Source organism: Mytilus edulis, chromosome 2 (genome assembly GCF_963676685.1).
Source record: "Mytilus edulis chromosome 2, xbMytEdul2.2, whole genome shotgun sequence".
In the NCBI taxonomy this organism is placed as follows: domain Eukaryota; kingdom Metazoa; phylum Mollusca; class Bivalvia; order Mytilida; family Mytilidae; genus Mytilus; species Mytilus edulis.
This window is the reverse complement of record NC_092345.1, coordinates 47,175,170-47,190,191: the sequence shown is the minus strand read 5'-3', so window position 1 is coordinate 47,190,191 and position 15,022 is coordinate 47,175,170. Positions and strand designations below refer to the sequence as shown.

Here is a 15,022-nt window from a genome sequence, read left to right as displayed (position 1 = left end):
TAAGACTCATCAGTGACGCTCATATCGAAATAGTTATAAACCAAACAAATACAAAGTTGAAGAGCATTGAGGATCCAAAATTCCAAAAAGTTGTGCCAAATACGGCTAAGGTAATCTATGCCTGGGATAAGAAATCCTTAGTTTTTGGAAAAATTAAAAGTTTTGTAAACAGGAAATTTATAAAAATGACCACATAATTGATATTCATGTCAACACCGAAGTGCTGACTACTGGGCTGGTGATACCCTCGGGGACGAAACGTCCACCAGCAGAGGCATCGACCCAGTGGTGTAAATAGTTATCAAAGGTACCAGGATTATAATTTAGTACGCCAGACGCGCGTTTCGTCTACATAAGACTCATCAGTGACGCTCATATCGAAATAGTTATAAACCAAACAAATACAAAGTTGAAGAGCATTGAGGATCCAAAATTCCAAAAAGTTGTGCCAAATACGGCTAAGGTAATCTATGCCTGGGATAAGAAATCCTTAGTTTTTGGAAAAATTAAAAGTTTTGTAAACAGGAAATTTATAAAAATGACCACATAATTGATATTCATGTCAACACCGAAGTGCTGACTACTGGGCTGGTGATACCCTCGGGGACGAAACGTCCACCAGCAGAGGCATCGACCCAGTGGTGTAAATAGTTATCAAAGGTACCAGGATTATAATTTAGTACGCCAGACGCGCGTTTCGTCTACATAAGACTCATCAGTGACGCTCATATCGAAATAGTTATAAACCAAACAAATACAAAGTTGAAGAGCATTGAGGATCCAAAATTCCAAAAAGTTGTGCCAAATACGGCTAAGGTAATCTATGCCTGGGATAAGAAATCCTTAGTTTTTGGAAAAATTAAAAGTTTTGTAAACAGGAAATTTATAAAAATGACCACATAATTGATATTCATGTCAACACCGAAGTGCTGACTACTGGGCTGGTGATACCCTCGGGGACGAAACGTCCACCAGCAGAGGCATCGACCCAGTGGTGTAAATAGTTATCAAAGGTACCAGGATTATAATTTAGTACGCCAGACGCGCGTTTCGTCTACATAAGACTCATCAGTGACGCTCATATCGAAATAGTTATAAACCAAACAAATACAAAGTTGAAGAGCATTGAGGATCCAAAATTCCAAAAAGTTGTGCCAAATACGGCTAAGGTAATCTATGCCTGGGATAAGAAATCCTTAGTTTTTGGAAAAATTAAAAGTTTTGTAAACAGGAAATTTATAAAAATGACCACATAATTGATATTCATGTCAACACCGAAGTGCTGACTACTGGGCTGGTGATACCCTCGGGGACGAAACGTCCACCAGCAGAGGCATCGACCCAGTGGTGTAAATAGTTATCAAAGGTACCAGGATTATAATTTAGTACGCCAGACGCGCGTTTCGTCTACATAAGACTCATCAGTGACGCTCATATCGAAATAGTTATAAACCAAACAAATACAAAGTTGAAGAGCATTGAGGATCCAAAATTCCAAAAAGTTGTGCCAAATACGGCTAAGGTAATCTATGCCTGGGATAAGAAATCCTTAGTTTTTGGAAAAATTAAAAGTTTTGTAAACAGGAAATTTATAAAAATGACCACATAATTGATATTCATGTCAACACCGAAGTGCTGACTACTGGGCTGGTGATACCCTCGGGGACGAAACGTCCACCAGCAGAGGCATCGACCCAGTGGTGTAAATAGTTATCAAAGGTACCAGGATTATAATTTAGTACAATTTACGTCTTTTTTTATCATTTGTCAAAACAGAATCTTATCATGTAAATCCAAGGCAAACAAGGTGAATTTCGATTAAAAATAATGGTTTTAAATACCCCGAGTTATAGTAGGAATTCGAAGAGACAATTATGAATGGGGAACGAAACAATAAAAACCATGATGTTTATATCCCATCATATTGAAATATTCTCCCGATGTCTCGGATAACCTTTCTTTTCGTATCGATATTTGCACATGTAACTTTTGGAAGAAAAATATAGAAAATCTGCCTATCAGTAAAGTTAATGGACTTAATGAAAGTGATTTTGTGTAATTTAATATTTCGAATTAAAAGAGTTTTTGAATTGTTCTGGTTTGAAACACATATACGTAAAATATTAAGACTAAAGGTCGTTTTTATAAAATAAATGTGCAAATGAACTTGAAGTTTATTTCTAAATTTACCCAATCAGTTAACGCGAAAAGTAAACGTGCGTTTACTTTCAAGTGCACGTAAAAATATACTTGTAAAATCTGTACTAAACGCCCGTTTACTTTTAAGTGCACGTAAAAATAAATTTGAAGAATTATGAAGTAAACGCCCGTTTACTACTGACTAAACGGACACATAGTAAACGCCCGTTTACTAAGGTAGACATTAGAAATTTCCATTTCAGCCACGTTAACGTAATTATAGTAAACGTGCGTTTACTAGTAAACGGGAGATTTGAAGTTAACTAACGAAATATGTGCACGCGGCGTTAACTTGCGTTTACTTTATGTAATGCTTGGTCTGCACCCAACTGTATAGTCGTTGATTGCTCTGTCATTTGGTCTTTTGTGGAGAGTTGTCTCATTGCCAATCACACCAAATCTTTTTTTTAATAAATAACTAAAACACATCTATGTTTGTCTGTTTACGTGTGTTTAAAAGAGATTAAAAGTCAGTTTTGTGAAATTTAAATTTGAAATATACTATTAACACACACTTAAATCACTTTTAAAATAAAATATTTTCATTGTAGATTTGATCCTCCTATAAGGATTCTTCCTGGGGATGAAATTAGAACTACATGCACATATTCTTCTCTATCGTCAAACGAAACTATTTTCTTTGGCGAAGGAACTTCCGATGAAATGTGCTACGGATTTATCACATATTATCCTGCACAAAATATAGCACTGCCATACTGTACAACATGGAAAACAGTTGAAAAATGTAAACGATATATGCCACAATTTGGCGGAATAATTGATGGGTGCAAGTGGAAGGACTTCCTGTCTGGTGGTAATGAATATATTGGATTCATGATGATTGAACTAGCTATGCACTGTGATGCAACGTGTTCTTCAAACTGTACTGAAAAAGTCCGAAATCTACGAGAACACGAATGCTTACGCGGTGATCTAGGAGATTTTATGATCTTTAAATTACAAAGAAAATATCCATCCATTAGTTTAATAAAAGACTGTTTTCGAGAAAACAAAAGTGACAATCTAAAGGCATATAGTTACTGTCTGATTTTAAGTTTAGCTATTATGTACTTTTCCTAGCAATCATTCTCATACAATCAAATTCACTATTTTTTTTTATTAGTTAGCCATAAATTTCGTTCTTATATAAATATATATATTTATTTATATAAGAAACGAACTTTATGGCTATATATAGAGGGAGAAAGAGAGAGAGAGCACTCCATAATCATCCAATTAGAAATCTTAGGGTATTTTAGACATCACGTATAACATAAATCAACCCTGTAATTAAACATTTATCTTTAGTGTTTTTTCCTTGTATAAGCGAATAATTAAAACTTATCGTTTTTGATGGATTAAGTGTACGCTACCCGATATACCTTCAACAGAAAAGCTGAAAACAGCACGTTGGAATATACAATTTTAAATCGGACGAAATACTGGCGATATATAACCAGAAATGTACGCACAAATGAATTACACAAAAACATAAGGTCAATTGGTCGTAGGTAGATGTTATCTTTATTATTTGCATCGTAAATATGTTTAAGTATTGATTATGTTCAAATCAGAAACATAAAAAGACTAATAGGATGTTATACCAAGATAACAAACAGAACATGAAACTCGTAGCAAACTTGAAAGTAAAACTTTAGTGTTTTTGGTACAGATTGCATACAATGTTACCAAAACCGTATTTTTACTGGCTTAATAGCTTTATTTTCCATGCTTAATATTTTCCTTAAGTGATGTGTTATTATGTTACTATGCATGCCTGAAAAACTAGTAAAAGATCAGTAAATTGTACAAGATGTATGGATCTATTTGTTTTAAAAATAATATTCAAATACAATAACCTTTTAAAAAAGGAGGATAACTCAAATGAAATTGTGTTGAATGTGCTGAACGTGACAACAAATACAAATGTGTATATGCATACGATATTTTTGCACGTGTACATGGGATTTTGTATACACTCTCTCATTATGATATAAGTTTAGATGTGTTCAATTAACGTTGCAAACCATCCCATGTTACCAGGAAAAAGGGAGTATACCTTGATTAATTAATTATTTTTTTTAAATAAATAAAAGCTTACCTGCCTTACCCGTTAGCTTTTTATTCGTTAATGATGAATAGATAGATAAAAGAAAAGATTTATGTTTACTTATGTTATTTGTGTGAAATTGTAAAATATAAACACACAAATTACTAGGTTCAATTGCATTTCGTTTTATTTTTCTACAAGAAATGATTACGGTAGATGAGGGTTTTAATTCAAATGGATAGAATAATAATTTTCTAAAATGTAGTGTAAAACATGCTTTACAATAAAATATAATAAAAAGGATGGGTAAACCCAATTTGATTTTTATGAGAAACACATGATGTCTTATGTAGATAAAAACGTCTTTAAAATGAATATGAGTTTTGCTATTTTACAATCTAAGTTTGCGGAAGAACATAGTTCACCATAATAATCATGAAAGTTAATGTTGGTTATCCTCCCGGTGTTGGTTTATCCTTTTACTCTTTATGTGTCGTGTTTTGTCACCAATAAGAAGTTTTAATGGCTCATTTAATATTGTGTAGTACAAAATGTATATATAACCTATTAAATAACTAATGAATTACTAATTGGTATATTACTAGCACACTCCAAAAGCGCCTGCACTTGGATCATGTATCTTCAAGTTGATTCCAAATGAGGGAACATGCGAATCCGATCATGATTTCATTCGTAGAGAATTAATCGTAAACGGGAAGCTTTTAAACCAAGATTTTTAATAGGTCAAGTTGTATGGACGCAATCACCAGCTGGTTAAATGATATGGAATATATCATATTATGTTTCACCCATGACAACGGCTATTTCCAATTATTGTTATTACAATCCTGTCGTCTTTTCTTGGATTGTTACATTACCAAATGAGTCTTATCATAGATATATATATATATATAGTGCTTACTATGAGCAAAATGAGGCCACTATTTGCTTAGCCTTTCGGAAAACTTGAGATCAACCACATTATTTGGTAGATTTCGTGTTTTTTTGTGTCTGCTTAATTGTTTTGTTTATCTGTATGTAATTTCGCCTTCTTTCCACTTCTTCTTATTTTTATATGATGGGAGATGATAAAGGCAACAGTAGTATACCGCTGTTCAAAAAGTCATAAATTGATTTGAGAGAAAACAAATCCGCGTTACGAACTAAAACCGAGGGAAACACGTCAACTATAAGAGGAAAACAACGATACAACAGAAACACTGAAGTGCAACAAAAACAAACGACAATGCAACATATATAGAATCGAACTATTAGATAACAACTGTCATATTCTTGACTTGATATAGGACATTATCATTGTTTGCTACTTTGTTACTTTCTGTCTAAAATCAATTTGTTATATTAGTATCTGCTGTTTTATGTTTCGATGCATTGTACCTGTAGATAAAATCTGCGATGTATGATATGAATAAGTCTGTAAAATCTACGTTTTTGGAAAGAAAAAAAATCTGATGTTTAGTCTGATAGCTGAACGATATTTGTTTCTTCTTATTTTAACTACCTGGCCCTTCTGTCACATATTATAGTTCATTTTAGGGGAATAATATTGGAATATTGTAATGTGAGCTGGGTCATTCGCCTACCAACTGTACCGAAGAAAGTGTTCCATGATGAAATCAACATTATACAAAATATAGCTATGCTACTAGGTTTAGGAAATAAACACAACTAGTTGCAGTATAAATTTTAATATCTTTAAAACATAGATTCAAAAAAAAAAACCTGTGCATGGAGATTTTACAGTTACTGGATAAAAGCCGCTGCTAGTTTTGTAACAAGTCAGTAGTCAGCACATGCGTATTAACATGCAATATTAATGATACGGTATTTTTTGGGGGTTAAACACCATCTTCTCCTATAATTTGAGAACCAGTAAGTTGTGTTTCTGCCAACAGGCATAAGTTTTTGTCGATTTTTGTTTTATTCGTATTTATTGTGCTCAGCTACTTTTGTAAATATAAATAAACTACAAGTAGCTGTCATAGACACATGAGAGGTTTAGCTAGGTACAAAAAAAAAAAGGTTCAACACACCATTTTCTTTTGAAAATACATGTACCAAGTCAGAAATATGGCATGTTGTGTTTCACTTGTTCCATTGATTAACCGTTTTTGATTTTCTTAGTTTTTTAAAGGACTTCCTCTTTTTTTAATTTGCTTTGACTAAAAGTCCGATATTTTTGTTTAAAGTTTTTGTAACAATCTCCTATTGTACAAATTGTTCGATTTTTTCAGTATAAATCCATATCAACTTCGTATTCGATATATGGCCGTCTAGCTGTTCTGATTCGAACCCATCAATGAGTCATATATAGACAGAACGCGTGTCTGGTGTAAAACAAAATATAACTCTGATATTTTAATGAGTTTTTATTTAGTTTCTAAATACTATGTAAGTTACTGTTATAAGTGCAAGAAAAAAAACCACATTATAATAACATTATTAAAGAAAAATGTATATGGTCTTACGAACAAAAAGTTTTTCTTGAAAATTATTATTTCCATATCCAATCGTCGAGGTAAATGCATAATGTTAATCTAAAATTATACCACGTGATACAAGCTGAATTTCAAGAAAAACAGCATCAATTCTATTGTATTTTTAAACAGTTAAAATTTGCAATACATGTTTACAATTTCGAAAAAAACGTTATCCCAGAATTATGACCAAAAAAATCTGTACTCTGTGATATTATTTTTTTAACAGGTTAACAAGAGATTATTTGAAAATGTGTCACTTTGCTATTTAACAAAAACGTAATTTAAATTAAATCAGCAAATTTTCACAGAATAAAAGTTTAAATTTCAACATTTCTCTTTAAAAGGATGATAGAATATGGTCTTATTAATACGAATCAGTATCAATAACTACACATGTGGCATTTAGTGCATAGATGTTATAAACATTATTTAGGTCCAGTTTATCAATGTTGCTTCATTTCAATATTGACTTTTTAGAACGTTTTCATTACATTCTACATGTTCTATCAGCATGTTAATCAGCACAAACGCAGCATTTATTTTTGGCGCAATGATTTACTAGTACTGCATATGTAAAACATAACTCAAATACAATGTGCTGCATACAATTGGTGTCCAACCGTACCCTACTTTTCAACAGTTGTTTTATCACTTGATCATGAAGTACTCCCGTTTAATGTGGTACGAGTAGAATATAGATATCACAATAAGAATGTCCATTTTTGTTTATCTATGGAAAAATAAGATCTTTGGGTAAAATATGCTAAAAATAATTTCAGATAAACTCTCTATTTTTTCTTTCTTTTTGGTGCTCCAATACATTATGTTTTTGTCATCGCAAATAATTATTTAAAACTAGTCTAATACTTTGACCATGATAAAACCAAAGATTCACAGGATAAGAGCTATGATACAATACAATTCATTTTTACAAAAAAATATGCAAAATTAGAATTTAAAGCGTAAATAATTAACACATAATAAAAACACAAATTATATGGGGTATCCTTCCATGAAAAAAAGTACATGCACAGCAACAAAAATTGGAATATACAAAAGCAACGTTCGGAACGGCGCTTTAATTGCTGATCTTCATTTCCAAGTGACAGTGAGGCCTTCAACACGGAGCAAAAAAAAAAACCTCTCATCTCACTGCCAGTTTATAAAGCGTATTTATATTCGCAGGTATTCAACCGAAATATTTTCTTCAAACCGACATGATCCTTTAAAAAATTATTTACACTTGGAAAGTTTATGATAAAACAAGACATTGAACGTCCATAACATTGTCGAAAGATGGTGAGAAAGCTAGCTATTGGCAATTTGTATAAATGAATAGTTTGTAAATAATAGGAATATAGGAAATAGAAATTTAAGCTTTTAAATTGATGACTGTTAAAATACATATCACATGGCAAAAATTTATCTAATCCTCTCGTTGTTCTTATATTTAGACTAATTATCAAGACAATAATTTGAAAATCACAAACTTATCATAAAATTAATGCGATTTGCCATTTATTTAAAAAAAAAAAAAAAAAAAAAACCATGACTACTCAAGATACAAATACACAAATAATATAACGCGTTAATATTAGGAGCAACGACAACACAAATTGTGTGTACATTTTCCAAAATACAAATAAACCTATTTACATCAAGGGACAAGACCCAGTTATGAACTAATTTTCCAAAATCTTCTCTATAAAGCGTCAAGTAACTTAATTAGACATTTCAATGATTACAACTTGCAAAAAGACTAACACAGGAAAATATTTTGAAAATATTCAAACTGTAAGACAATTGATATTCAAATAATTGATGATAAACTTGATGATATTTATGTTAAATCGTCGTAATATGTTTAATTTTATCTGATAATTTTCTATTTCTTTAACTTTGAGTAATTTTAATTTTTTAGTCTTTTAAAAAAGAAAAAAAACGCCATTACATGTAAAATAGTATGCAATTTTTCTTGACAAATCAATTTCAAACAATAATCGTTGGCTCGTTGTTTTACCTGGAAATGCCCAATATTTGCATGGTTAGTGTTTATCTTAAAATTGCATTTTCAAACGATGAAAGTTGACCATAATCTAACCAAAAACACAATAGAGAAAAAAAATCGAAGTAATTTGCTATGGTACAATAACAAAAACATTTGATAAACATAATAATGGTAACTTAAATAATTAATTAAATCACATAATAAGAGAAACCTAAATCACGTTATTTTTTTTCTTCAAAGAATTGATAAGTATTTTCTTTCAGAAACATACTATTTAGTTATCTTCAAACTTGCATGACACTTAAAATAAATCAATGTCACGTGCATATTGCTAATTTTATGTGAGACCTGTCTTGTTCTTTCACTAAAAGTTATCATTTAATTTTAAAATTTAAGGGAAAAAACATATGCTACATTCAATTCGCCTTGACACATCAACGTCGCAAAGTAATTGTTGACCCATCGTTTTAGCTTGACATCGTAATATTTGTACAGATCAATATTTGCTGTTTTTATATTAGAAATGTTGTTTCAATAACATTAACGGTACCAATTTTCCTGCACCAGATGCAGATTTCAAATGTGTTGAAATATGTTGCCCATGATCAAACCAAAGACTCAAAAGATAAAAGTATACAGGAATGTACAATAAAATAAACGTTTCATAAAAAATTAATGGTAATATAGAATATAAAGCGGTGCTATAAGTGGCAAAGAAAATACAAAAATAAAGTTTTATATGTCAAATGAACAAGTTTTTACACGAAGGGACAAACCTCAAGTATGCAATAATTTATCGAACTGGTTTCTTTTCAACTATTGAAAATTGGAAATACATTTCAAAGATCATTATTTACAAAAAGACTTGTACATGAAAACATCAACTTTGGTGACTTAAGTCTGTAAGATACTAATAAATTCAATTAAAAAAACTTAGCCCTACAGATTGGCAAAGATTGTACAAACAAAAAGTGTAAAATATCAAATAAAAAAAAACTATTTACATAGAGGGATAAAACTTTAAAATGGTGCAATTTCTTTCTGAACCCTTTTTTTTTTAATCGTCAGATACTTTTTCAAATCTAGGCACCTGTCGTATTTTTAAAAAAAGAAATAAAACTCATTTGTGCTATTCTTTTTCAGATCTCTTTGTTTTTTAAGCGTTAGATACGTTTTCATTACTAGAAATATTTTGAAAGATCATATATGTTGAACATTAAAAGAACATAAGATGTTTGAACACCCAAAGCTATTTTCCATTATAATCGATCGAGTGATGGGAGACACCAAATTTTGATAAAATAAATTTGTTAACATCTTTCATAAAAGAATACTCAAATTACCCTGAACCCTGATAACACTTAAGGTCAAGTTTCAGAAAAAAGGCCATATTACAGATGTTGGTAAAATTTAACATACAACTCTGGTTCGTCTTAAAAAAATTCAGATTTCTACTACATAGATTTTAAAAATCTATATGTTGTTGATACATACATTTACATTTTTTATGATGTAATATAATGATGGGGCACCGACATCGTTTTTACGGTACATATCATTCACAGTGGTGTTTAATGTAAAAAAAAACAAAAAAAAACACAAAACGTCGAAATGATCGTAACGTTATCGCTATGCATGATGTTAAACCTATATTTTTGACGTTTTTTACTACCAGCTAATGAACAGTTTAATCATTAGACAAACAAACAAAGAGTCGAGGACCATATGTGTTTTTGATATCATGTAATGTACACCTAATTTGAAAGAATTCAATCAGTAAGATTTTAGATAATAAAAGAGATATGTGCATTTCAATTAGTTTAACGAACCAAGGTCGTGTGTAGAAAAATCTGTGACATAGCCAATTTACTTCTCCTTGACCTTGTCATATGGCTAACTTTATATGAGTAATTCCTTTTTCTTTCCTTTGAGTTATCATTTAGTTTTGAAATTTTGATAAAAAAAGAATTTAAATACTTAAAGCGATGTCTTATGACCACTATGACATATCAACTTCAAATGATAATCGTTGGCTCATTCATTGTTTTATATCAAAATGCGTAATATTTGTACAGTTCGGATTTTCTTTTATCGTAACCATGTCTTATAAAAATCATTAGAGGAACGTTGACCATGATCTAACAAAAGTTACAAAGACATAGTAATATGATATTTCATTATAGATTAAACATTTGATTAACAAGCTATTTACATAGAATACAAAGCGTAATTATAAGTTTCAAAGACAATGCAATAACAAACAAAAACTTATGTAGTAAAAAATCAAATAATAGAATAAGCGTATTTACATAAAGGCACTAAACTTAATTGTGCAATATTGTCCGAACTCGTTTCTTTAAAACGCCAGGTAACTTCTAAAACATATTTGAAGTTGGAAAGACATTCGATAATAGCTATTAAAAACAAACTAGACATGACAAAATCACCTAGCAAATTAAGTCTGTAAAATAATAACATATACGCATATACAAAAACTTAGACATTCAGATTGACAAAGACAGCACAGGCATAAAGCATTGAATATAAAATGAACAATAATTTATAAATATTCAAACTAAAGACAAGTGCTATTTAAATAATCGTTTACCTTGATATAACATAGATTTTAATAATAAGTCCATTTCATATGGCTAATTTTATCTGAGTACTTTTTTTTCTTTCCTTTAGTTTTCATTTAATTTAAAAGGTTGAAAAAACAATATTTTTTTTACCTATCAATATGTAATATAGCTACATTTCAACATTTGTATTTTAATCGTAAATTTGTGGTTTCAAATCATCGGAGGTACGTTAGCAATGATCTAACTAGAGACACCATAGCCAAAATTAGTAGTGGTTTTGCTAATTAATATTTATAATATGTAAATGAGAATTGTACCACGTGATAGTACTTTAAACTAGACTGGCTTGATAGGCTTGATATCATTAAAATCTTTAAAGCACGGATATTATAATTTGCCCGTCATAGAGTCCTTATTTACAATCACTTTGATATTTCCGTAAAGTTGTCAGGCGGTCAAAATCAAAACAATGAACGCGAATTTAGTGAATTTTTCGTGCTTTTGTGAGTTTATTCTTCTTGAAATAGTGACATTTTAATTTTACGTGGGAACCTAGAGTTCAACGACTACACATACAAGGTTTGGACTTGCTTATTCTTTGGAAATTCAAGTTTCATATTTCACCCCGGCAACCTGTTTTTGTAATGACCTTGTAAGCCAATTTTCAACACGAAGTTTGCAAATTTGACGTTTCAGCCACTTTAGCCTGTATTTTACACTGCAATTTTAAAAGCCTCTCGCTTCGATTTTTAAAATAGCTCAGGAACCTGTATTTTTGCAACAACAGTCATTATGTTTCGTTTAAATGGTGTATATTGTTGTGTATATTCATTTTCTGCCCCTGCAACCAGTCTATCACTTAAATTAAAATTAAAACAGACATTTTTTCAAAATTCCCTATCATTTTAATGTAATTTCCGTGACCCGTATCCGATTTCTTTGGTATAATATTCAAATAAGCAAAGTGGCGTTGATTTCTGGATATGCAAAAGATACAAATACATATTTTGTTAGTAATATGATAGTTTACATTCTAATATATGACGTTGTTCATTTGCTTTATGAATAAACCCATGCTCTAAATCCAATAAAATTTGTTTGCACATGCGCATATTGACTACTACAGAGTAATGAATTTTATCAAACTGGCATGCATTTAATATATTTCCATAACTTTATAAAACTTTCAAACTCTTAAATGATGCGCGTGTTGATTCTAATTAATTTATTATGACTATAACGTGTTGCAATTCGAAATTGACATATTTGACCTAGATACGACAACCATTCATGCTGGTTGTTCAAAACTCCTCCCTCTGAAAAATCACATTGCTAGTCGTTTGATAGTTTACAAACAAAAAAATGGAGGTTCATGGAAGAGCCTACACAAACGTTCTACACCTATACACATCGGACATAGAAATTACCTAAATTGTTCTAATCAGAATCGAAATAATTGATGCAAGCTATAATACTTTATCGTAGTTTTAACATGGGTAGGCATTATATTCGTGTTACTTTAGCTTTCACTATCAAACGGGCAAAAATAATCACGAATATAATGCCTATCCATGTTAAAACTACAATAAAGTATAGCTTGCATCAATTATTTTTTAAATAAATAAAATAAAAAAGATTAAAAAACCTGTTTATATAGAATATAAAGCATAATTATAAGTGGCAAAGATAATACAATAAAAACAGAAATAGTTAATTATAATCAATTAATCAAGTAAGCGTATTTACATAGAGGGACTGAACTTAGTAGTGCCAATAGTTTCATAAAATCGTTCCTTTAGAGCGTCAGGTAACTTGTCACAACAAATTAAATACAAAAAATACCAGTGATTAATATTAACAATTGAACAAACACATTAAAACATCAACATTGGACACTCTGTTAAATAATAACATATACAAATATAAAAACTTGACCATTCAGCCAGGCAAAGATTTTACAAGCATAAAGTGTAAAATATCAAATAAAAAAGAAACTATTTACATTAAGGTACAAAAATAAATGGTGCAATTCCTTTCTGAACTCTTTGTTTTTTAAACGTCAGATAATTTTTCAAATCTACAAAATTATGCTTTTAGAAACCGGGGTAATATAGGCGTAGTACCTTATATGAACCATATGCATAACATATGCATTATCTATAACTGCATAACCGGTGTATTTGATATATTAATGATTTTATTCATCCTTCAATAATGAGATTTATAATGAAGTAAACTTAGGTTTAATATTATATTTAACAAGCTTTTAAACTCGTGGTATGGATGTGTAGCGGACATTCATTAGTTAGTCCTGTACTATTGGTTTTAATTGCATACTAAATAAATACTGACACCTAGTTAGTTTAGATAGTCAGGCTTGTTAACCAAAATCTTAAAATAATAAATCTAGTAAAATGTATCTGTCCTATTAAATATATAGAAGCTTGAAATGAGACCTATTACAGATTCCTGATAATGCGTGTAATATTTCCCACTGGAAGACAAATATCTTCGATTTAGTTCCTTTCAGAAGATTATGGATCTGTCTTGCCCTGTTTGAAGATCAATAATATTCAGCCTTTTCCCCCTTCGCCTCCTTTGTCATCGAATACTATATTACTGATCAGCAACTTTAAATTGTTAATTTTAGGCAGCTCTGTTTACACGATATAGAAAAGAATGAAATATTTTAGAAACTTTTAATTCTGTTTTATTTCCTGCCTTTCCTGTAAAAGATCTTCAATAGAATAATGTATTTCTTATGCTAATGAATCATCATTATGATGTTACGAAAATGAAGTTCAAATTGTTTGCAAATATGTTTTGTTTTTTTAATAAATTTGAAAATATATAGATTGACTTATATAGGTAGCAATAAACAGTTAGGAAAAAATACTAAAGTTTGCCCTTATGAATTTTACCATCCCCTTTTCATTGCTTTCTTGCAATATCAAGCTTACTGTTTGTGTCATATATGGGCATATGTATGTAATCAGAATCTTCCATAGATTTTATATCCAGTATATAAAATGGTAAAATATAATTTCTTTTTGGTGTATCCATGGCAACAATCTGCATTTATTTGTTATAAAATATTGCAAAAAGGGGGGGAAAGATGTCACATATTTCCCAAAAATTTGGCTAAAAGTAGAATTTCAATCGCTTGAAGTGATACCTTTTCTGAAACTGTGTACATATATCATTCAGCAAATCCAATGAAAATCATATGTCTTTCGTCTCATTTTTTTTGTAAAATTGCGTCAAAAACTTCGTGTAGAAAAAGAGTGTTTGTAAACAGTACATTAATTTCTGCACCGATGGCCGGTCTAGCTATGAAAATACGGATTGTCAAACAGAAAACAGCCCATAAAACATGTAAAAAATAACCTTGATGCACTTATAAACCATCTTTGAAGGCTAAATTAGCACTCATCTGTCTAAAAATGAATTTTATTACACAATAACTTTCCTATTTGAAAAATCCACCGGGGCCAAAATGCGAAACTAAACTCCTAACTGTGTATTGCTACCTTAAAAAAAAACCCGGCAAATTCCCAAATACAGAACAGAACAACAGTCTAATAATAAATGATTTAGTCCACTGTTTACTTTTCAACTAGAATATTAAAATATAAACGATTTAATTATTCATTACCATCATACTATACTATTCATTATTCAA

The 15,022-nt window shown here is 30.5% G+C and overlaps 1 protein-coding gene across 1 annotated transcript in view; it reads left to right on the top strand.

Annotated features, from left to right (window-relative positions):
- The window catches only part of LOC139512301 (tyramine beta-hydroxylase-like), a 47,167-nt gene extending 43,864 nt beyond the window's left edge, over window positions 1–3,303 (top strand). Inside the window, exon 9 of the mRNA XM_071299803.1 lies at window positions 2,751–3,303. Within this exon, the coding sequence (XP_071155904.1) occupies window positions 2,751–3,279 (529 nt within the window). The 3' untranslated portion in view covers window positions 3,280–3,303. The remainder of the gene's footprint in view (window positions 1–2,750) is intronic.
- The last annotated feature ends 11,719 nt before the right edge of the window (window positions 3,304–15,022 follow it).